At 39.9% G+C, this 23725-nt stretch overlaps 1 protein-coding gene across 1 annotated transcript; it reads right to left on the bottom strand.

Annotated features, from left to right (window-relative positions):
• Positions 1-3065: 3065 nt before the first annotated feature.
• PRKG2 (protein kinase cGMP-dependent 2) lies at positions 3066-23483 on the bottom strand. The gene is made up of 18 exons (XM_058803494.1): positions 22977-23483; positions 20088-20254; positions 18384-18497; positions 15572-15677; positions 14327-14390; positions 13598-13675; positions 12462-12556; positions 11625-11693; positions 10762-10860; positions 9675-9825; positions 8271-8407; positions 8022-8111; positions 7706-7847; positions 6749-6912; positions 5986-6108; positions 5029-5091; positions 4116-4182; positions 3066-3267 (listed from the first exon to the last, which is right to left on the bottom strand). Exons 1-18 carry the CDS (start codon positions 23468-23470, stop codon positions 3172-3174), a joined length of 2319 nt encoding a protein of 772 aa, XP_058659477.1. The 5' UTR covers positions 23471-23483; the 3' UTR covers positions 3066-3171.
• Positions 23484-23725: the final 242 nt, after the last annotated feature.

Below are 23725 nucleotides of genomic sequence, written 5' to 3'. Positions count from 1 at the left end.
ATTATGAGAATGGCACCACAACCATGGTTACCACATCCCTGAACGTGGACATGCAGCCACCTCAGTGGTGAGAAGCACAACTGGGAAACAAATTTCTGTACTGGGTGCATTCCTGTATGCATGTTGATTTACTCTACTGGTTTAGCCCTATACCAAGATGTAAAGAAGTCAATCAGAAATGTTCAGATCCATGCCAGGAAACAAAACAACTGTGCTACAACATTCAGGCACAAGGAACTTAAGAGAGAAAGAATGCCAGTCTAGTGCTGCCTTGCAAAAGGTGGGAAGGGAGGAAGAATTCAGGACAGTGTGCTGCGTTACAGTTGGGAAGGCTGGTTTTAATTTTCTCTTTTTTTTTCCCACACTTTCTACACAATTTTGAGGAAGCCACACTGTCAAACTGTCAAAGCAGTCAAAACTCAAAGTAACACACAGCTCTCTAGAGGGACTTCAAAATCATCAAGGGACTTAAATCTCTCAGGACTTTGTGAAAGATAAAAATTCTTCCTGGCACTATACTGTATCCTCTCACTCTGCTGCTGTTCCTGCCTCTCTGAAGTGCTCACCTGCATCTCCACTCTCATCTGGTAGCTGGGGAAAGGCACTTTCATCTCACCAGCCCAGGCTAACTGTTCTCTGTCAGGAACAATCCTCATCCCTCCTGCCTCCCAAGGCAGGTTCTCTTGTGGCAGGAGTGCAGGGAAAAAAGCACAGCTACAGCTGAGTTTCTGAGGGAGCCACACCATAAAAGCAAAGCTGACAGGACAGAAAGGCAAAGCACAGAGAAGAACACCAGGGACAGAACTCAGAGAATTACTAACATATCCACAGCATGCCCAAAACCTGAATGTCAAAATCAATTCAATGACTTTAAATTAGAAAATGCAGCAATAAGCTTAATCTGATCATCATCCTAATTGTCCATTCAATTCTCTCATGATCTCCTGCACTGTGACACTACTTGAGCCTGACTCACTCACTCATCCCCTTGTTTTACCTCAACATAACTCCACTGCTGCTGAGCTGAAGTCTGAAGCACATCTGGCTGTCAAAGTAATATTTAATCTCTCCTGTATCAGCTTCTGCTTGTTTCTGGGAAACTTCCCCTCAGTCAACTGCATACCTGCAAGAACTAGAATGAATTGAATGCACATGGAAACTCTACATAACTACAAAATAATCTGTGACCTCATTCATTTTCTCAACATCCACTAGGGAAAACAAAATCTGAGTGCAGGACATGCTGCAAGAAATGACATCAGTGGTTCTCTCTCCAGGATAGCCTTTTCTGCCTCAGTCTCTTCTGAATCATGTAGACAAGAAGTATAAATCCAGTCTTTGAATCTGGGCTGCTGTATGGAATGTGCTTGTAAAAAAATAGTGTTCATCTCGTTACATTATAAGCTTACTTTATTTGCACATAAATAAACAAGCTAAGTTAAATTTTATAAAGGAAATATATCCCACAGCTGCACAGACTTAATGCTAACTGCACTAAACTTATCATACAGATAATTTTTCACTTAAAAAAACATATATATACCCCCATTCTTATTTTATATATATGTATATATAAGGAAACTACATATAAATACAATGGAAAAATACATTCTAAAGCTTTTTATAAAATTTGGCACAATATTATTTTGACTGTCATAAAAATATTTATGAGAGAAAGGTAGATGCACGGAGAAACACAAATACATAATGTCTAGTGCTTCATCTAAATCCTGAAAATAAAATTTAGTCTTTGGTATTACTAAACAAAGTTAAGTTGCAACCATCTAGAGTCCCAGCTTACAGCCTCTGCTGCATGCTCTCTGATTCCACTTTGCACAGGCTTTGCTGGCTGCAAATTTCCATAATAATTTGCACACAGGCAGAGAAACAAAATCAGCTAAATATGTAGTGTCTTCTTCAAGGGCTCCATCCAACCTTCATTAAATTCAATGGAAAATATTCTATTGCCTTATTCAGGCTGACGGCTATGCAAAATATTTAAATTGATTTGCTGTCAAAGCGATTGTCCCCCACCAGTGAAAAATAATTATAACCATGTAACAAAGCATGGAACTGCCCCTGAGGCATTCCCTCCCTCATTTTCCCCTTCCCAGTGGGAGAAGTCACTCCCAGCAGCCAGGGAGGTGATCCAGCAGCCATGGGTAACCAAACCCTGAGCGCTCAGTACAAGCTGCCCGGGAGGTTTTCCCTCCAGCCTGTGAAATGCGGTAAAGCTGCGGCAGCTTCAGCCCGGAAATTTAAATTGAATTGGTCTCAGCAGGAGCTGAAATAAATCCAAGCAGTGGCTGCAGATGCATCCATCCCATAAACCCAGCATGAAACCCAGGAACATCCCTGATTCAGCAGCAGCTGGGGTTCATAACACAGAATTTTCCTGTATAAGCCATGAATGCACAACATCCATCTGCATTTTGTCCCTGCAAGGTAAAAGCTTTTTGTCCATCTACTTTATCTTCACACTACACAAAAGCAAAACATTTTAAGAAAGGCACATGGCTCTTTGAAGCAGTAAGGGAAATGCACACCACAGTCTGATTCTCTAGGCAACTTCTATTACGCATACGATTTTTTGTTTGACCAGTCTCACATATCCAACCTGGTGCAAAACTAGACTGACAGCTTACAGAGTGATACCTTTTTGGCTGTAGCTAAATCAAATCAACCTTTCAGTAAAAGTCTCTTTTCTACACATTTATGGATCAATGCAATACAGGACATTTTGGAGGAAAAGCAAAACACAGCAGAGAAAAAGAAAAATAAGTGCCTATAGTTTTATCTACTGACAAATGTCACAGCTGCTGGCTTCTAATACCCATCCTCTCCACCCAAAAAAAGATGTATGGTAACCTTGTTAATATCAACATTTCAGCTAGTGATATTTTTAGTGGCAAAACCATAGATCCAATCAAAAGTATCTGGGAAATGTTCACTGTGTATCAAAAAATAAATTCAGGTTACCTCTGCTGACTGAATGCATGCCCTTCCCATAAAATGCACAGATTTTGGTGGATTATCCAAACAAGTTCTGGTTCTGTACTGTCTTCTATTCTTCAAGGAGTGCTGTGTAATTTGTGTAACTTCATTTTAAGCAAGAAACAAGATAGAACCGATGCCTAAGGGTCTCTATAAATGTGCCAGGAAGAAAAATGATCAGAAATCCTTGTCCCAGCCTGAAAGTTCATCTGGAGGGCTCCCCACTTCAGGTGGATAGCTGTCAAAGTAGCTGTAATCAGTTGGTCCAGACAACTAGGACATTGAAAGCACAAACAAAAGGGTGTTTCAGAAAGTACCTTTTGAAAATGTTCTCTATGATTATGCATAATTTGTGTTGCTCCCAACATGGAAATGAAAGGCTAATATGACAAAGATGATGTCTTTCAATGGATGCAATTCCTCATTCTTTAAAAGAAATACCTCCAGTAATTGCATTGTAGAACAGAACAGTGGCATTAGCCTTCTTGTACAAAAGGAATTCCCAAATATCAAATCCTTGATTTCATCCCAAGCCCTGTTAATTCAGTAAGAAAACTGGGCCACACTGTACAATTTGAATGCTATTAAGACCAAATCTACACTCATAGGGTAGCTACTCAAAGTAGACCTCAGAATTACTTTTTGTTTCAAATTAAGATCAAAGTGAGTTTCAAATGCTTTATCCTTAGTCTTTATCGTTTAAGGGCAAAAACATTTAGGCCTTTTAAAGCTGGGAGCTTACTCAAGGATGTGTTGGAACTCAGTAGCAGGAGAACACAGGAATTTGTACTCTTCACAGTAATATGAACAGTGCATCTTAATAATGTGCCCATTACCAAGGGAGATATATTTTTTCAATATTAGTTTCTGACCAAACAACATTTGTTCTAGTAATGGTGAAAATGTAATACAAAGTACACAGGCAGAATAATATTGCCATTACTTGACTGACTGTAAGTTATGTATTGCTTGCTGTCTCTCTTTCATTCAATTTTCACAAAAAATGTTGAACTGTAATAATTCAAATGCATCTTTGGGAAGATTTGCTACCACCATCAGTTCTCCTTTGTAGCCAAGCTGTGTTAGCAAAGCATTATGACACTGAAAGCCAAAGCCATTACCTCTCTTTTTAAAGGCGATGTCAATTTCCTCACTTTCAGACTATCCCAGTTAAAACCACTCAACCACCTGATTAAAAAGAGATGAAAGACAGACAGAGAGAGACCAAAAGAGAAAGACAGGTCATTTTTGGACATCATACCACAAAGAGCAGAAAAATCACGTGAACAAGGGCTATAAGAGGCTTTTTTCATGCCAGCTCCTGTAAGAACACAGAAGGAGGAATCTCCAGCACCGTTGTTGCCACACAAGGCAGAGGCAGCATCAGGCCCACCAGGCACTTTGGCACTTCTGCATGGAGGAGGTGCACAGACAGGCAGGTCAGTGCATGCAGAAACACAGCCATGCAGAGGCTTGTGTGCCTCCTTGGAATTCCACCCTTTTTACAGCATGAGAACAGGAAGACAAGCAGAAAAATCAAAGAACTGCCTTCCCTAGGCACAAAGTAAAGGGCTTAGAAACAGCTCAGATAAAAAGAGAAAACAGAAAATGTTTACTTTACAGAGGGCTTTCTTTGTTAGAAGAGGACTTGCATTAGAAAAATTCATTGTGAGAAAGACTTTCTTTGTTACAAGAAAGAAGACAAACCCCTAAAATTATTGCTATGGAGCCCTTAACTACTCATTCTTAAAAATCAAATGTTGAAGAGTCAGGAGGTCTGAGAAGCAGATGCTGAACTGGCATTGATTTCTCTGAGAACTGAATTAAACTCCTACATCAACAACCTGCAGCAAAATCAGTAAAAAATAAGATTTCTAGATAATCCTGCTGAGGATTTACATTCATGTTGTTGCTTGCTATAGTTGCAAAAATACTCATGAGCAACAGAGATGTCTATGAGTTTACCTATCTGGGTATTAAAAATGTTTCAAAATAAGCCCCCAAATTTTCTTCTTGGAAGTCTCTTTTGCTTACCTGTGCTTCTTGATGTCATTTATTCCATTCCTCAAATTGCCTAATCTTTCTGTAGGGTTTTGCCTCAAAAAAAAAAAAAAAAAGGACAAAAAAGAAAAATAATAAGAATAATAATATACGAAATATTCCTATTTTTAAAAGAGCATTTATAGGTCCTAATTGCTTGCATTTAACAGTTGCACAGGGATGCAGCTTGCATAAAACATGTGGCCTCATGAGGAGATATAATGAGGTGTTGCTCACTGCTCTTTTTTTCTGAGGATGGAGAAACCTTCTAGAAAGCCAAAGCAATGTCACTCAGCTGTGAGAAGCAGTAGAGGGAAATCAGCTGGCTGAGTTTTAGCTGCATATCTTTTTCCTGGGCAGCAGGTCTGAGTTACAAAAGGAGGCAGATCAAAATTTACATTACAAAGATCCTTCCAGCTGTGGTACACAAGAATGTTGAATACTGTTCCCAGTGCCATGGATGAAATCCCCCAAGAGCTGGGAATCCAAAGTCAGTGTCACCAGCCACAGGTTGTGCAGGCCACTAAGTTAGGCTGGTCCTTTTGAAATATCACCTTCTGCACATTTTCTGAAGGACTTAAGCCAGTCTTTCAGTGCCTTATGTTTTCTGTAGAATCTATATGCCTAAGTCATTTTGGAAGATTTTATTTTTTTAACAATGTGCTTGATTTGATAATCAAATCCCTTAGCTCTTTCCTCAGCCCCCACTTAATAAATTTTCCCAAAGATGTGTTTCAGAAAAAATTCCCAGCTGCAGAGAAAGCCCAGAGCCTCTGCAGACTCAGAGGTGTGACACATTCAGGAGCATGCAATGCCTACTGAATTCAATCAGAATAGACCATGTCATGCATAACAATTCCAAATGAGATTCTCAGGAATTCAGTGCTCACTGTGAGTCCTAAAAGAGCTCAATCTCTCTACACTCCGTTTTTGCCTCACTGCCCCTCATACCTGCAGAGCCTGCGGATCAAATCCTCAGGTCGCCTTGTTATTGCTTTAGGAAAATCCAGCTTTTCAATGCCTTTGAGAATCAAATTGTATGTCATCATCTGATCAGCCCCAGAGAATGGTGGGCTGGAAAAAGAAAGCAACACTGCTAAATGAAACATCTGGCAAGAGCAGATGTGGCCAGTACTTATCTAAGCAAATATAGAAAAAATATGGAAAAAATGGAAAAAAAAGCCCACCTTCCTACTTTTACAACCCTCACCCTTTCAGCCTGTAAGATAATAGATAAGATAACAGAAAAGCTTGAAGCTGAGAAGCTTCCTGTATGTACCAGGTAAAATGCATGACCACGTGTCCCTTTAAGCCTAACTCAGAGAAGCTTCCAGTTTGTACTGCCACTGAGCGTTCCCAAAGAGTTGTCATGGGAGTGTGGAGGGAGCTAAAGAGAGAGAGCCCTGTTTACAGCTCACCCATCCCACTGCACCCCATCACCCACTAACAGGCAAGAGAACAGCCTGTTGTCACTTGCTCCTCACAGGAAACAGCAGCAGCAGCTGCAGGAGTCCTACACCTGCCAATTATAGCTTGTGCCTGGATAAGGCAGAACTGAGAATACAGAACCCAGTAGGTCTGTGACATTTCTGAAATGATGGAAGGTAGGACTTGCATAAAGAAGTATCATTTTGCAAGGCTGTCTAAAAATAACCTTGGAAAGGTTTCTAATAACAGATAAACTAGGTAAGAACTTTGAGTAGGAGGCACCTACCTGCCAGTGAGGAGTTCATACACAAGAATCCCAAGGGACCAAAAATCCACGCTGAAGTCATGGCCTTTACTCAGAATGACTTCAGGGGCAACATACTCAGGGGTTCCACAGAATGTCCAGGTTTTCTGTCCTGATCCAATCTTCTTTGCAAATCCAAAATCAACCTGATCAAAATCAACATATGCTGCATAATGCAGAGGAGTTTTGCACTGGGAAGCATTAATGTCTTAATTGCTTCCTCACTTTCTGCAAAAACCCCAGAACTGCTACTTTACAGCTAAAACAACCTCACAGTGTAATTGTGAAGGAGGGAGAGGTAATTCCACTGGATTACTGAATGTTATAAAACAGATACATTTATTATCACAAGTAATTTTCTGAATAGTTTTCCTTCTGGGGAGAACAACCCATGATTTCCTTGAGGACATGAGATTTACTGTCCCTGGAAAGGAGTGGGTGGCTCATTGTCTTCAGAATGGATATTTCAAGCTCCCTGAAGGGTATTCTTGTTGCACATCTCATGGCCACAGCAAAGCATGGCAGGAGTTCTTTCCTGTGTTCTCTCTCTACAAAGAGAGGGAACCTGTGACTGTAAATGGAATCAATGAATGTTGAACCTGTGATTGTATGAGGCTGGACAAGGAGGCAGTTCTGCACCCGGGAAATGTGGTTTCTGTTCTCACAATAAAACTGACTGCTGGGAGAATTCTGTCTTTTGCTGTTTATACTGTGGCAAGAGCTCTCAGAGGTTGCAATTCCCCACTTTGTCCATGGCTTGCAGTGGCTTTGTAATGCCTTAGTTCCTCATTGCACAATGAGAAGCCCTTTACTGCTGAAGCACAAGAGTTACTACACTCCAGGATCCTGGTTCTATAATTATATGCTATTTATATCCCCCCCTGCAAAGAAACAGGATACAGGCACAAAAGGATAACATTACAATTGATTACATCTTACCAGTTTTATATATCCTTCAGCATCCAAAATTAAATTTTCTGGCTTCAGGTCTCTGTAGATAATTCCTATTTGATGCAGATAGTCAAAAGCCTCTGTCACACACCCAACACAAAACTTGGTGGTGAATTCATCAAAGCTGCCTCTGGAACAAAAATAATAATCACAATCAAGTTCTGAAAATGCCTCAGTTATTAACCAGATAATATTTAACATCCAGAATATTAACCAAACTGAACCAAACATTGAATGGAGAACCTACTCAGTAGCCACATGGGGCTGACTTTAAAGGGCAAGGTTATGCTGTGTTTGCTGTTACCTGTCTCTCAGCAAGCTCCAAAGTTCCCCTCCAAGGCAAGCCTCCAGGAGCATGTACACATATTTGTTATCCTTGAATGTGCGATACAGCCTGTGGAGACAAACAGCAGCAATTTAGGAAAAGCAAAATAAAAACGAGACTTGCAGTGGCTTTCCTCCAGAGCTCATGAGTGCCAAACCCCATTCCTAACAGTGCTGCCCCAGGGGTCAGCTGGGGGACAAAACCAAGGGAACCTTATGCTCAACTTACTTCACAACAAATGGAGAACATATCTGCTCAAGGATTTTCTTCTCAGAATAGATGTGCTCTTGCTGTTTGGTATCCACTACGTGTTTCTTCTTTATGCATTTCATAGCAAAAGCCACATTCTCATTTTTAACTTTAACCTGTGGATAAAAATGATGAAAGCACATGAGGCAAAGAAAGGATGTTTTACTAAATTGTTCTCAGTAGATACATTGATATGGATATTTTTCAACACAGCACAGGACTGAAATTGATGGCTGTAACAAGGGACAAATTCCAGATCTTCTGCAGAACTGTTATGTGGATTTTACGCCAAGCATCAGATATTTTAGTTTCCCAATCCCCACTCGTAAAGTGAAATGTTCCCTCTGTTCATGTTATATATACCAAATAGCAGCAGCTTGGATAGGTACTACATATTACAGTGAGTTTATATCACAGTGGGTCCCAATTTCAATTTAAGATTTCTAATCACCAGCATAATACAAACAAAAAGGAGAGGCAGTTTAGGAAGAATGTTTACAAATTATTTTGCATTACACTGAAATATTATCCAATATGCAATAAAAAGATGGAAGTTAAAAAAGGGCCTCTTGAAATGAAGGAAGCAGATATCTGTTCTACAGCTGGATGAGAATTCAATTTTCAGCTTAATATTCAGATGCTGCAGTAGAATTCCAGTGTGGATTTTTTTTTGTGAAGCATGAATCAGAATGGAATAGTTGATGGTCTAACGACTGTAAAGGATTATTGACTTCACTAAAAGCACAAAGTCTCCTTTAATTTACCATTGCCTTCAGCAGCCTGCACAAAAAGCATTCAGGTTTTTGTCAGATGTTTGCAGCTCAGCCAGAGGCCAGTGGAATTTAAGGCTTTGGGCTAATGAAGCCCTTGGTATCCCAGAAGCACAGCTGATCACGCTATTGAATATGACTCAAAAGAGCCATTGCAAATTGTTGGAAATTTCCCAGTGAGCACAGCTCAGAGACAGCTCAGGCTGGCTGGAGCTGCTGTAGGGCATACAGAAGCAGTTCTACCAGCACAGACTATGTGGTGCCATTCAGATTGCTCCAGGTCCAGGCAGATTCCTGGAAAAAGGCCTGCCATTCAGGGGACATAATGCAGGCAGGCACATCTGTAAACTCCACATGCACAAACTGATGACTATGTCTAGTGAGCAGGAAGGTATTTTTAACAGCAGGAGATGGAGGCACACAAGAATGGATTGGCTTCTTTAAACACCCAAGTCCTGAAATGCTTTTTTAAACTATGCAGTGCTTTATGGAGAATTATTTCTGCCTGAGGGGCGGAAGCACATAGAATATCAAAATCCTTCCCATTATTCAGTGGCTAAATCAATCATCCAAGACAGAGAGTTACATGAATAATTTTAAAACATTCTCTTACAAGCTCAACCCTTCCGAACCCACCAACACCCAGAGTTGTGACAACTTCTAAATTCTGGAATGGGGAAGGAGGGAACTGGGCTACTTTCTCCTTCAGTTCTATCATCTCCAAAGACACCTCTTTGGTCAACTGTCCACAGAAGGATCTGCCTCTGCATTAAAAAAAAAAATAACATAGGTTAGTTCTTTTCCTTGCCATTACTTTTAATGATCCTATATAAAGGAAAGGAAATGGAAAAGGAAAATGGGAAGTGGCAAAGGAAAATGAGGAAAGGAGAAGGAAAGAAAACTCTTCTTATTTCCTAACAGAATCTTAATGAAATCCTATAGAAGTAAATTAGGACAAAAATGGTACTGAAATTCACTGAGTAGAATCTATAGTAATTTTAGCAAGACCTGATCCCTGGTGAGATTCCTGTTGATGAGGGCAGCTGCAAAAGTTTGGGCAGTCCAAGCTGGAGAAGCAATGCTTGAAGGACTGTGTACCAGTTCCAGTGGAATTATCAGAAATAAGAATGCAGATACATTTCTAGACAGAGGAAAAACACACTCTGCTAACCTTCCAGCAGTGCTCAGACTGAAACCAAAGGTACATAAACTAAAAGTGTGGCCCACAGCTAAGAGCAGACATCAATACCATCAGTGCTGCACTGAAACATTAAAAATAAACTGTTTCTTTATGTCTGTTTCTTTCTTTTTGAAATGGCACTCAATCTTTTGCACAGTAATACAGATTCTTTAACTAAACCTGGAGTTAAAGTTGGCCTTCAGGGCTTTTTACCAGTCAAAGAACTTACCATCAAAATGCAAAATCTATTTGAGCACAACATCATTTTTTTCCTGTGCTCAGTTTTCCAGGAATAGAATGAATTCTTGTTTGGAAGTCAATACCCTGAGATACTATGTAATTTTTGTATCAGAAAAAGTTTTTTTGGCTTCATAAGCATAGCCAGACTGTTCTACTACAGTGATTGCTGTCATTCCTAGGGGTCCATCTCCTTCAACTACCATCCATGATTTTAGTTAAGTATCTATGACATTTTTTTATGATTAGCTACTATAGGTGTAACAAACATGATCTGACTTACTTTGCGTGTCGTTTCTCATCAGCCTGGGCCAGATTGGCCACGTAACCTTCCAGGTAAGTTTGCAGCTCCTCATAAGTTCCAACTGTTTGATTAAATGTCCTGAAACCACAAAGGAAACACCATAAACTGCTGAACATTTGAGTTATGACCCAGTAGGAGTTGGTGGATACTCAAGGATCACTTCCTCTAGGCTCAAGAAATGATCAAGCAATCTGGCAAAGGGGGCAAGAGACCTGTGTGGAGAAATAAAGAATTCTTGTAATTACTCAGGCTTAAGTGGAAAACACATAGGAGATGGAAGATGGGTCAGGCTACTTGGAACAATATAGAGAGGTGGTCAGGGTAAATATAAATGAGACAAGGATGGCTGAGGCCCACCTGGAATCAATCTGGCCAAGAAGAAAGGTGTCTTCAAATACATCAGTAACTAAATGAAAAGGACCCATTACTAAATATGCAGATCTCATATTCAAATCTCCAAAGGATAAGGACCCATTACTAAATGCAGCAGGGACTCTGGTGACAGAGAAGGCAGAGTTACTGAATGCTGTCTTTGCATTGGGCTTCACTGACAAGAAGAATAGGCCTTAGGAACCTGTAGGTGACCCAGGAGATCAGGATAAATATCATCACTACAAGGAGAGAAAGAAAAGAGTAACTCTGAACTACTTCTAAGCTTCTGTGCTCCAGCACCTGCTGTCAGCCTTTCTTCATTGGTATTCCTAAAGCAACACCACTCGTTCAGGATCCATTTAAGGAAACGCTGTGGTTCTGCCTACAGTGAAGTCACATTAACCCACTGAAAGTCACTTTAACCTGCTGAAAGAGGATGCAAATCTTTCATGAAGGTGCAATGTACTTACTCTCTGTCTATAACGAGGCACTCCACGTTGTACTCATCTGCAATGACGTTTGCTGATCTGACGTCGTCACTGAGAATTGAAATGCATTAGGAGAGCTCAGAAGCATGTCAAAATCCTCAAAGTACCTCACACTGCACTCATGGAGGGGCACAGCTGCTCTGGCTTAAACTCCTCAAAAGCCTCTGCAGCCTGTACCTGGATTAATGCTGCTGAACCAAATACAATATTTAGCCTTTTACTGGTCATTATTATGGTCAAGCACAGTATTTTTTCCAGTTTCAATAGGGTTTGGATCATAACATCCTTTAGCAAGCTTCCAAGAAACTAGGGTGAGATGTAGTTATCACTACATCAGGATTCTCTACTTATTTCTAAAAAGATCCTTGGATATAAAACATTCCCAAAGCCAGGTGACTCCCTCCTCAATCACACACATAAATATGTACTGTGTGACTCCTTCTCTCTGTTTCTTACTGCCACTGGCAATGGAAACAAGAGCTCATTCCACTCACAATGGACCTTATCCATTCTGGCAATTACAACCTGGCACAAGTTCTCACCACAGTTTTTACTGAAGTGTTAACAGTAAGCCACAATGCAGAGGGTCAGACTTTGACTTCTGCAGGGAAAACCAAAGGTAGATGCCAGTGTAAACTTTCGAGCTCTCTCTGCAACCCCTCAAAACAATAACACAAATCTGGTCACTGCCTTCATCTACTGACTTTACAATGAAAAGAAATATATTCAAAGCAGCCATGAGTTGTAGAATCTGACACACAGTGATGGGACAATTGAGATCCTGAAATTCACATAATGAATCAGACAGTGTGAACTAACCTAATGAGAGCCTTTTCTCCAAAGTAATCTCCTTTGTATAGATTTTTAATCACCTGAGGCTGCGAGTGGTCTGTGGTACTCTGGGTAACTATCACCTGCAAAGTACAGGAAAAAATTCTGTAAGGGAAAGTTTTAAAGTATTGCATGATTTTCTTTCTATTCTGTGTATTTAAGAAATGTGTTAAACTCAGTAATGCTGCAGAAAGAGTTACAGATATATATTGTTACCCCTCTCAAAAATTACACCCAAACATTCCCTAACTCCTCTCTGAGTTTTGCTGGGAAGAAGGAATATATTTAATATTGGCAAGCCCTCAACATTTTCTCCTCATTCTTTTTGAAACAGAGCAGAATAAGTCACATTTAAATGAAAGACTGAAAAATATTTCAGTTCCCACAGTGGGCAGATGTCATATGAGCTTTTTGTCTTCTCAGTTAAACAGGCAACACTCCAGAAGCATTCATTAACATTTCCCCTCACGAAACTCTGCTTCCACAGTAGCACTTTCTGCTGATGCCCATTCTAGCAAGAAACAAACTAGAATATCTACAGACACAGAGATGTTTTGGAAACTGGAAGTTTGTTGTGGAAAATTCTCCTGATTTAATTCTTTAGAGACCTGACTCAGCCTCCAAGCTATCAGCTGAGGGATAAAGGCTGCTGCCTTGCTCCTCTGGGACTAACCAGTGAAAGGATTCTGAGACACCTCAAAGGCCATTCTCCATTAGGCCTGGGACTCCATTACTTAGACTTTTCACAAGTCTAGGTTTTGCCCATCAGATATTGCACCATGTAGGAGAAGACATAGAGTCAAATCTCATTTACAAAAAAAATTACCAAAAAAATTTACAAAAAAATTGGCTTTACATCTGTGGCACAGAATCAAGAGGCTTCAGGACAAAATTTAATTACATTGTAATTAGAATAGTATAACATGAATTCATTGTGAATGAAAAATTAGGCTCCCTGAATCTTTGCATTGCTGCTCCAGGCTTTTATCACGAATATTGTGAATTTAATAGCATGTGCAGAAACACTCTGCAACATTTTTACTGAAGACCACACCCCTTAAAGTAGCTTTTGAGATACAAGTGTTTGTACATGTTATTTTTTAAGCTAGGTTTATTATACTTACCTTTCCTTTTGCTATTATAAAGAAGGTGTTTCCTTCTTCTCCTTCCCGAATAACATAATCTCCCTTGTCATAGTACTCCTGGTGGGGGGCAAGTGAGAGAAAATATTGTCCAACAAATCTTTGAAAGGTTACTAGAGAGTAAGAACTACTAAAGAGTTCTGAACACGTGGATGTTTTACTGATGTTTAACTTCCTCCATGTGAAAAGAACATGCCTCCATGTGAAAAGAATAAAGTTACCATTATCCTTGGAAAAAAATCCCAGCTGTGGTTATAGATCAGGCCTTTACCTTCAAAGGCTGCTGGCAAATGCAGCCCTAAGGCACACAGGTATTTGACTGGATTCATGTGCTGGGCACCTAATGCCTTCTTCCCTTACATCTTGCAGTGTATGTAGTCCAAGGGATATGAAAGAATTACATGCCCACATCACAAAGAGGTAAATTTGATTACCAAAAGAGTCTTGGAGAGCAACTTTGTACTTAATCTTAATAAAGGATAGATTACAAATCCTCTCAACTACTTGCTTGGCTCCTTTGATGCCAAAAATATAACTTATTTCTATGTCACTAAATGTTATTATTTTTAATGTTATTATTTTCTGCCAACTTGGAATTCAGCTCTGATCACTCCAAAACCACTCTCATATTAAAAAAGCTTGGTTGCTTTTTATTTTTTTTATTATTTTGGAAGCTTACAGAATATTATTTAGAAAAACTTAATATCTTACCACTTCCAGGCAGTCCATGATCTTGGTTAATTTATCTTCAGGTAAGTTTTTCAGCAGGGCCACACTTCCAGAAAACAAAACAAAAAAAAAGCCCCATAACCCAAAGCAGTTATCATTAGCAATTTTCACAGTCAAATTTTATAACTAGTTAAACTAATGGTGAACACAGTATATGACTAAATCTTAATTTGGAAGGTTCAAGCATTCTCATCCTGGTTTTTAGATAAACAAACTCGCACAACTTAGAAATGTGGCAAACATTGGTCAGTTCATAAACCAACTTTGAATTTCAGGAGAGGAGGGACTTTAGTGGGCATAAGGATTGATTTCAAAAGAACCCAGCAATTATACACTCAAGACATGATAGCAATTCAAGAATATATTTTCAAGTGCACTGCAGAGACTGCAAAAGTTAAAACTTCAGTACTCTGCACAGATATTGAAAGATAATCCAATTACAGTAAAACCTTTGTGAACTTGCTGGTAAGAACGAAAAAACCTTCCACCCTGATCACTTGGACTTGTAAAAGTTAGGAAATTATAGAAATTTCTATCTATTTAGGCTCAGCAAAGAAGTATGTATAGAAATCAAAGGTGGGGAAGGATGTGAAAATACACAAGCATTCTATGCATGGCCAGGTTTGGCATCTTGCTTTGAAGGCACAACAGAATGGTCATTCTGGGTTAAAAAGATAGAATATCACACAGCTAATTGTGGTTTGGAACCTCTGATTTCCCCATCTTCCTGAGGAGAAGCATGGCACCACTCTCAGTGGTCCCTGAAGGAGAGAATTATTCTGCTCTGCAGATTTCTTAGTAATTTAGATTTGAATTAGTTCATAAGTTGAGAGATATGCAGATCTCATATTCAAATCTCCAAAGGACAAGGAATATTCCTTAATCTACTCCAGCAGCAAACCAATTATTCATTGAAGGATTTACTTAGCTTTATTTATTATACTGTTCTATGTTCTAGACCTGTAAGTTCCCTATACATTTATACCACTACTTAAAGGCATTCAAGCACCTATTGAAGCTTTCTAGTGTGATGCAGGAGAAAAACAATTAAAATGGAAAAAACTCTCATGAATATTAAAAGAAAAAAATACAAATATTCAGGCTTTTGAGGCCATATTTGCCTGAAGAGCACCTTTTTCTCTCTGTTTACAAGACAGGCACAGTATTGTTGTGCACCTTAGTAAGTAGCACAAAGCAGTATCAGAAATAGAAATTCACCATATTTACCTTCTAAGGAAGTTTCTGTATTGTTCTTGTCTGGTTTGTGCTGTCACTCTCATGATATTTTGAAACACTTCTCTGTCGAGTGCCCATGTTTTAACATTAGTGATTGCTTTGAGAAAACAAAAAAAAGAACAAAATCAGCAATGTTTCCAAATTATTTGATAGATGATATTACAGAATCAGCTCATGGTAGAAGACAGACTAGCTATTTAACAAGGCCCAAGGCTGAATTTTAAATTATCCAGCCCCTATTGTAATCAGACTTTTAAAAGAATTCAATTCCCACTTAAAATTGCTCACTAAAGTAAGGAATAGATTTCCAAATGGTTCCTCCAGGGAATGCTTTCCATGCAATTTCATAGGCTGAGCAACCTTGAAAATGACAGGGCTGAACACTTGGGAAAATCTACCCTAATCACAGACAGTCACTGCACTCAAAAGCTGTAAAATGCAAAGAAGCTGACTGGAAAGAAAGAAGAACATGGTTGGTTTTCCAAAACCTATGTCATTGAATACTGTGCCCTGAATCAAACTCTAATTCAGATCATATGCAAATTCAGATTGTATGCAAATTAAAAAAAAACAGAGGTCAAGAAATAAATTTAATTTCATTTAATCCTGTGATCCTCATACACTTTTCTTCCAAACTATCCATTATATAAGGGAATAAAGAGTAATCAAAATATTAGTGTCTCATTTTCAAAAGAGAATCAAACTATTAATATGGTAAGCAGGCACAGGATTCAGCATCAAAGATGCAAACCACTAAGCAGCTTCTGAGTGCAATCACCAACACAACAAAACAGTTCTTATTTTTTTGAGCAAAAGGTGATTCCATGAAATTTAATCTCTTCTTTCAAAAGATGCTACACCATAATCAGCAGTTTTCCTTCTGCCCTAAGAAAGAACAAAACTATGTTTTCTGGGAGATAAAATTTACAGAAAAAAATTGGGACAATTGATTTCCTCTGTTTATCATCAACATGGAACCATTTTTTTCAGGGAACAAAAATGCCAGGTTTAAAATGAAGCACAGTCATTTCTCATTGTATACAATACACACATATGATCTCCCATCTATCAAAATAGATCAAAAAATATTTTTGGATGCTGGATGGGAGAACAAAGGTGTTACTTTGGTTTTATTTCTCTCCTGGATAACATCTTTCAGTTTATTTTGCATGAAGAAAGCATGGCAAGTACACCCAGCCTATTGGAAATTGGTATTTCCTGTATCTTGCACCTTAACTAAATGAAGTGGTTATAGAGTTAGAAAAATGCCTGCCGTCTGAAAGATAAGATTTAAAAAAGAGAGAAATTCAGAAACATTGGGGTAAATCACATTGCCAATTTCAAATACAGCTGCTGCCTGGGAAGATGCTGCTGAGCAGCAGCAGCCACTGAGATGCTGTTTGGGTGAAACCCTTCACTTGTGAGTTTTCACAGGCTGCAGGAAAAGGGCACCAGGAGATCCAGCATCAGGAAAGGGTTTCACACGTGTGTTCACTATTCATGCTCAGGTATGGCATTGCACTGCTCTGCCTCCACAAGGACCACAGGAAAGCTGGTGGGGAGGGGTGCATTTCTGCAGTGTTTGCAAGAATTCAAATACCTTTTCTTGTCCATAATTGGACAATTCCTGTCCTACCTCAAAAGCAATTAATGCTAGCAAAGGCCTAAAGCAGCTTGACATCTTATTATGCAGAAACACTACTTTATAATGCTAATACTATACAGCAGGCAAAAAAGAAAAATAGAGAACATATTCAATTAGAACAGCATGTTAGTAAGAAAAATAATCACATTACTGATGCTGTTCTGTTTATCAGGCAGCAACAAAAACAGATTACATGTAATAACTTCCATCTGCAAAGCCAGCAATGATTTAGTGTCTAAACTGGGTGCAGGAAGAAAGACCAAAAGCTTTTACAGCAAATAACTTCTTGTTTTATTCCATTTGCTCCTTTTTAAGTCAACATGAACTCTTCATACTTACTGGTGGCACAAAGTCCCTGCAGATTTAGACAAGAACAGAAATTAGTCTTCAAACAAAAGTATTATTTATGAAATGGTGGAGAGTGAAAAAATGATGACCTTAACTATATTTAGTCACCTACTTGTTTGTCACAGAGCAATTATGGCATGTTGGAAAGGGAATCAGGGGTACTTAATGGATGTACACCCAGTCTTATGCAGAAAGCGGAATATTTGTATCAGAGCAACACTTAAATGCTCCATACTGGTCAGTCTTAAACTGCCAGCTGCAAATGGGCCTAGGCAAGACTCAGTAACATAATGATGATACAGAACTAAAAGAAGGGCAAAAGCAACTAATTCCTGCACATTTGAAATTGAATTAGAACTGTACCCACTCTACTAAAAACACCATGGCTCTCACATGCTTTCAAACTCACTGCAGTTTCATCCTGGGCACTGCATTAGACACAAGACCATAAGACCCAGACACCACCGCCTCTACTAAAGCATCCACAATTAAAACACAGTCCTGCCCTAGTTGTTAGTATGCCACACATCAGGCTAACCAGCACAATTTGGAGGTGCCTAATTGCTTATCAAGATTATGATTAGATAAATTATCAAGGTTATGTCAGAGATGGAATGACATTCATGGCATAGTATTCAAGTTCCCAAGGAGAAAGAACTCAAGGAAGAAATATGTGAGTTTACTGTAGATAACCAAGACATGCAAACATCTATTAATTGAAAACTTCAAAGGAAATCTGGGTGTAACAGGATCTCACAAAAATCCACAGTTTTTAGTTTGAGCAAGGTTGCTGTATTTAACCTCAGGTACCTTTCACAGAAGCTGTCCGTGTGCAATTGTATAAAATGGCCAGTTCTCCAAATGCTGTCCACACAGGTATTGAGGAGAGGAGTTTATTCTGCTGAAAGACTTCCAGACTGCCCTCTGTCAAAAATCACCAGGATAATAGCTGTTAAACCTGTGCTCAGCTGCACAGAGTGGATAGGAAACAAATCAATATATTTCTGACTTTGCCACTCCCTGGAACACAGGATGGGGAGCAACAGTGCAAAAAGTGCTTTGAAACTCACATGCAAACCCGTAAAGATTTATTGTTTAAAATGTACTGCTAATCTACAGATGTGCTCTGGAAGGAAGGGCCATTCTAAATCCTGATGGATAAACCTCTGCTACAACAAGTCACTCCCTTGTGGTTCAGATAATCTAGTGTGGTGTAAAGAAAGAAGTCTCAAAATAATGGTCACAGGAGAAATGACTCATGGTTTATCTCTTCATAGAGATGTATGATCATGTATATGCAGAATGTAAAGGAGAGGGTAGAAAAATTAAAAGCACATCAAATCTTCATTCAATAAGTTGTTCTTGAGCTTTACTAGTAAAAGTTAAAGTAAGTCTGAACTTCACAGTTTATGGCCCCCAAAAACCTTCCCTTAAATTCTGCCCTGTTCTCTGCAAGGTCCACACCATCTCCTCAAGAAAGGTTCTAACGTGCCAGAAAAAGTTCCAGGTGCACATCTCCTTTCTGATATTTCATCTGCTTTCAAAGTGTTATCATTTTGTCTTGCAATAATATGACCACACTGTCACAAATCCTGCCTCCTCTTTTTTCCTGTAGCATCTCTGTTTTCCTAACACAGTTACCATCATTTTTTCCCAACTAACCCATCCATACAAAGCTAGAAAATGAGCTTCCCAACATATACCAGTTTGTTGGTATACCTGTTTAAATATTCCCACCTCAACAGAACTCATACTATATATAGTATAAGTTCTAATTCATATGAGTCTCTAAGACTTTTAGTGGTCCCCAGTTGATGAAATATGCAAATTTAACACAATTTTTTTTAATGGTGAAAAGATGAAAGACCTTATTGCTGATAGGAGCAAATTCCAGGTGTTAAAATATAGCTGAACAGCAATTTGGGGCACAGTAGCAGTCAGCACAAATTATTTCAGACTTGTTGGCCTTATTTTAAGAAAGCCTTCTGATCCTAAAGCTTTTTTTATTTTTTTTTTCCCCCATAAAAAGCCAAACAGGTCTTTTTTTTTTTTTTTTTTTTTTAAGGCAACCTCTCAGCTCTGAGAACTATGAATGTAGACCTCATCTTTCCATTTTCCATGCACTGAAAACTGGTATCTTATGAATGTTGAAAAGTAAGTCTGTTTCAGGAGTGGCTTCATGATTGAACAGTTCTCTGTATTTTAAATAATACCTGTTCTTCCTCTGGAGAGTAAAGGGTTGGCTACACCTCCAACAGAAAGGAGATGCTGGCCTCTGAACTTTCAGAAATGAAAAAGGCCATGAAAAAACATTAAATCAAGACTCATGTTTCCAAGGTGCTTTTTTACTGCTCTCACTCCGTTTCATGAAAGTCACTGGTAAAACTTGCCTTGCCCTCTACAGGGACCAATTACTTAGGAGCACAAACACCCTCACTGTGATTCCCTGCAAAACCTCCTAAACTCCTTTCCTGTTCCTTGGACTTGTGTGCTGTACAAGTGAGCAATGTTCACCTTTGAGCACGAAGATGTGATTTCCCGGCTCTCCCTGCCTGATGACGTAGCTCCCCTGCTGGAACGTCCTCTCGTACATGCATTCCACCATGTCTCGTGTCTGGTGAGGCTCCAGTCTCTTCAGGAACTGGTTTTTGTTCAGGGCATCTGTGATGAGCTTCTTCTCACTGGTTGCAAAAGAAAAACCACGAAGTTTAAAATGCCCAGCATGGCTGGGGTTTGTTATTCACCAAGCATCCATTGCTCTCAAGAGCATTCCTCTCATTTCTAACACGCTGCTCTGCCTGCCTTGTTTAGACCTTGTGGGATGGTAGCCTGGCTAGTGAGGGAATTGTCTGTGCTGTAGCCACCTGGTGGAACAATCCCATTGAACAATCTTGTTCTCACTGCTCCCTGAGACAGTCTCTGCAGCATTTCCTGCTGCATTAAATGCATATAAATACATGGGTGACTTGTAAAGACAAGAACTGTCTGTATTTGAGCTGCTGGTAGCAGAGCCCAGTGGCTGGATTTTAAGAAGGAGAAAACATGGAAAAAGAAACAATGGATGAATCTGTGGATAGGGGCTAACCAGCCAAAACAAAGCAGGCCATACACAATCTATGGGTTCTTACTGATTTGAGTATGCTCTGGCTCAAAGGCATCCTAAAAAGCAGTGCCTCAAGTCCACACCAGAAATGAAGGCAATTACACAACTTCTGCACTGATGGGGCTTTTATGGCCCTGCTGAGTTTTCTTTTACTGCTGAAGTGAAGGATAAATTCTGCCTTCAAGTCCCCATGCTCCCAATGTTGACAAAGTCAATACCCTGACAGATTTCTGAGGCACTTAGGCTTCCTCTTGTTTGTATTCATAAAGCAATGGGAGGTTGTCATCAAAACTAGGTTATGTGGGAAAAAATCTCCTGAGGACAATCCAGGAATGAACAAACCTAGAGCACGTAAATACACTTACAATGTTACTAGTCATGTAATGACTGAAAATAAGTGAAGGTGATGAGATGATGCAGGAAAATAAAACCAAGTAGCTATGGTGAGGACTGTGTTTAGAAATAGGAATCATAACTTACCTTCTGCTGAAAGCAACAGGGTTATTGGAATATAAGCTCTAACTTAGTTTTCATCTAAAGCCAACCTTGCTAATTTGATTCATCCTGGCCTGCATCATGTGTACAATACTGCAATAAAACACAGTAATTGCATATAACCTGATATGTGAAATGAGCACAAAAGCTTCCAGAACTGTGGAAGAGGAGACTACGCTTCTAAACTTTCATTAAAATCATCCATGCTGAGATACTCCAAACAAAAGCATGGCACTCAAACCCCTGCCATACAAATAGCATCAAGTTGTGCCATTTGCTTTACAAATATTTCTAAAGGGACTGGTGACACTCTGGAATAATGCAAATTCAAGAAGCATGGAGCTTCCCCCCCCTCCTTCTGAGGCAGCTCCTTGCACAAGGAGCACTGCAAAGTTACCTTACACAGCAGTGGGGCTGCATTAAGTCCTTTCTCTGTAAAGGGGAGGCTGCTACTGGTAGCAGCAACTCCAAACACCCCTACAGACACTGTCAGGCTAAGGGGTCAGTATTTGGTAATTATAGCACAAAGAATTCTGTAGACAGTGAAGGTTACACTTTGTCCTTATGTGTCTGAACTGGCTGAACTTGACCTACTACAGTATTTACAGGCCAGGTAAGGAAACCAAATGTTTGTGCTTTTCATCATTTGGCTGTCTCAACAGCAAGGTGATGGGGTTTTACACAAGTGCATGTGTATCACAGGCTTATCTAACTGAGAGACATAGCAATGCACAGCACTACAGGTTTGTGGTGCTTTTTTGGCATATGTTTGCTTCCAAAATATTTGGAAGATCAAATAATACTTTGGCCACCACGACATCAAAAAATGATGTGCGTTATGTCTGGATTGCTTAAGCTGCAATACTTGCTTTGGTTCTGGCTGCTGCACTTTGCTAATCCACTGGCTCTTCTCCTCACTGCTGTTACAATTCTGTCTCTGAAGGCACCCTAGAAAACCATGTGCTGGACTGCAGTACAAGGATTATGCCAAGGAGAAGACAGGTTACAAACAGAACACTCTTAAAACTATGATTTAAGCTACCCAGGTACTTGTGATAAAATATTAATGCAGTTCCCTTACTCTGGAAAAACACTGCTAGCTGAAGTTCTCAGCTCTTTGTGGTGACTCAGGCAGCCTTTCTGATTCATGAGGCACCCTCTAAGGTGCAGTGCTGGACATGATGGATGAAAAAACATGCCTCATAACTCTCAGGTCTACTATGGTAAAGACTCAGATATGCCATGGATAACAAAGCTCCCCACAAATCTGAAGGCACTAAAGTCACTGGCTGAAGTCCAGGTAGGGTCTGGCTACCACCATGTTACACAGACTCTCAGGTTATGTCTGCACTGCAAGGTAAAAGAGGGTCTAATTTATGCTTAAGGATACCAGACTGATATCTCTGTCTGCAAGGTCAGCTCTGACCACAGAGGTTTCTGGGTCTATCAGAGTCTAGAAGGTGTAATTGGGTTAAAAGAGGAACAAGTAAGATTCAGTTCCTATACGATTGTTAGAAGCTGGAGGGAAGGAGGAAGCTGGCAATAAAGATAAATCCCCCAAAAAAACAGTAAGATTCTAATCTGAAATACAGAGGCTGCCCACCACTCTTCATCTGAAGTCTGTGGGACACAGATGATTCTTGCTTAAAGCTACCCACAAACTCAACCAGAGTCTATCACAGCTGCAAAGCCTGCATGAAAAGGACAAATACTTTAATCCTGACTAATCATGAGGAGAAGATATAATTATGATGTTAGTAATAACCTTGTAACACAAACAGAGAAGCCCTCTGAAATGAGCTCACCTGGAATCCTTTCGGACTGTTGCCTTTTCAAGGGAAAACACAGTTTGCCTGCTCAAATCACACAGTCCTGTTGTTGGCTCTGCAGATACACCTTCCTTGGCTCCTCTCCTCCTGTCAGCAGAGACTTTAAATGGAGAAGGCTGAAGAGAGTGCTCTCCTTGAGTGCTAACTACATCCTGCAGCTTGTTCAGCTGAATGCACTTGCTCTGGAGCTCCTTAGTGAGTTCTGCTATGACCTTAGTCTGCATGGCCAGATGTTCCTGAAGCTCAGCAACGTGGCTACGACTCTCTTGCAGCTGCTGATCTTTTCTCTTCAGCTCCTTCTCCAGTTCCAGTACCTTGCTGCAGAGGACATCAGCTGGCCCATTGATCACATTGATGCCCAGGCATGGGTCCATGAGAAACTTGTGGCTGGCAGCACAGCCAATAGCCAGGTTTGCCACATGCCTATTGGGCTGCCTCAGGTGCTTGGGCTTCACTAATCCGTTCCCCATTTTGTCCAGGGACCTAGGTGGGAAAATAAGTCTGTAGTTTTATTTCATTCCTGAATAAAAAATAAAATTTAGTCATGGAATGTTGAGCACTGAATTCAGTAATTAGCTGGCAGCTGAATTTGCCATATGCAACTGTAGTAAACACAGCTGATTGCTTTCATCCTCTCCAGTCCTGCAAGTCAGCAGAGTAAAGGGCAAGGAGAAGAGGCAGGGAAAGGTGGTAGAAACAAAGCAAAAGATCTCATGGCTACCACT

Source organism: Ammospiza caudacuta, chromosome 4 (assembly GCF_027887145.1).
Source record: "Ammospiza caudacuta isolate bAmmCau1 chromosome 4, bAmmCau1.pri, whole genome shotgun sequence".
Classification (NCBI taxonomy): Eukaryota; Metazoa; Chordata; class Aves; order Passeriformes; family Passerellidae; genus Ammospiza; species Ammospiza caudacuta.
This window is presented reverse-complemented; position numbering and strand designations above follow the sequence as displayed.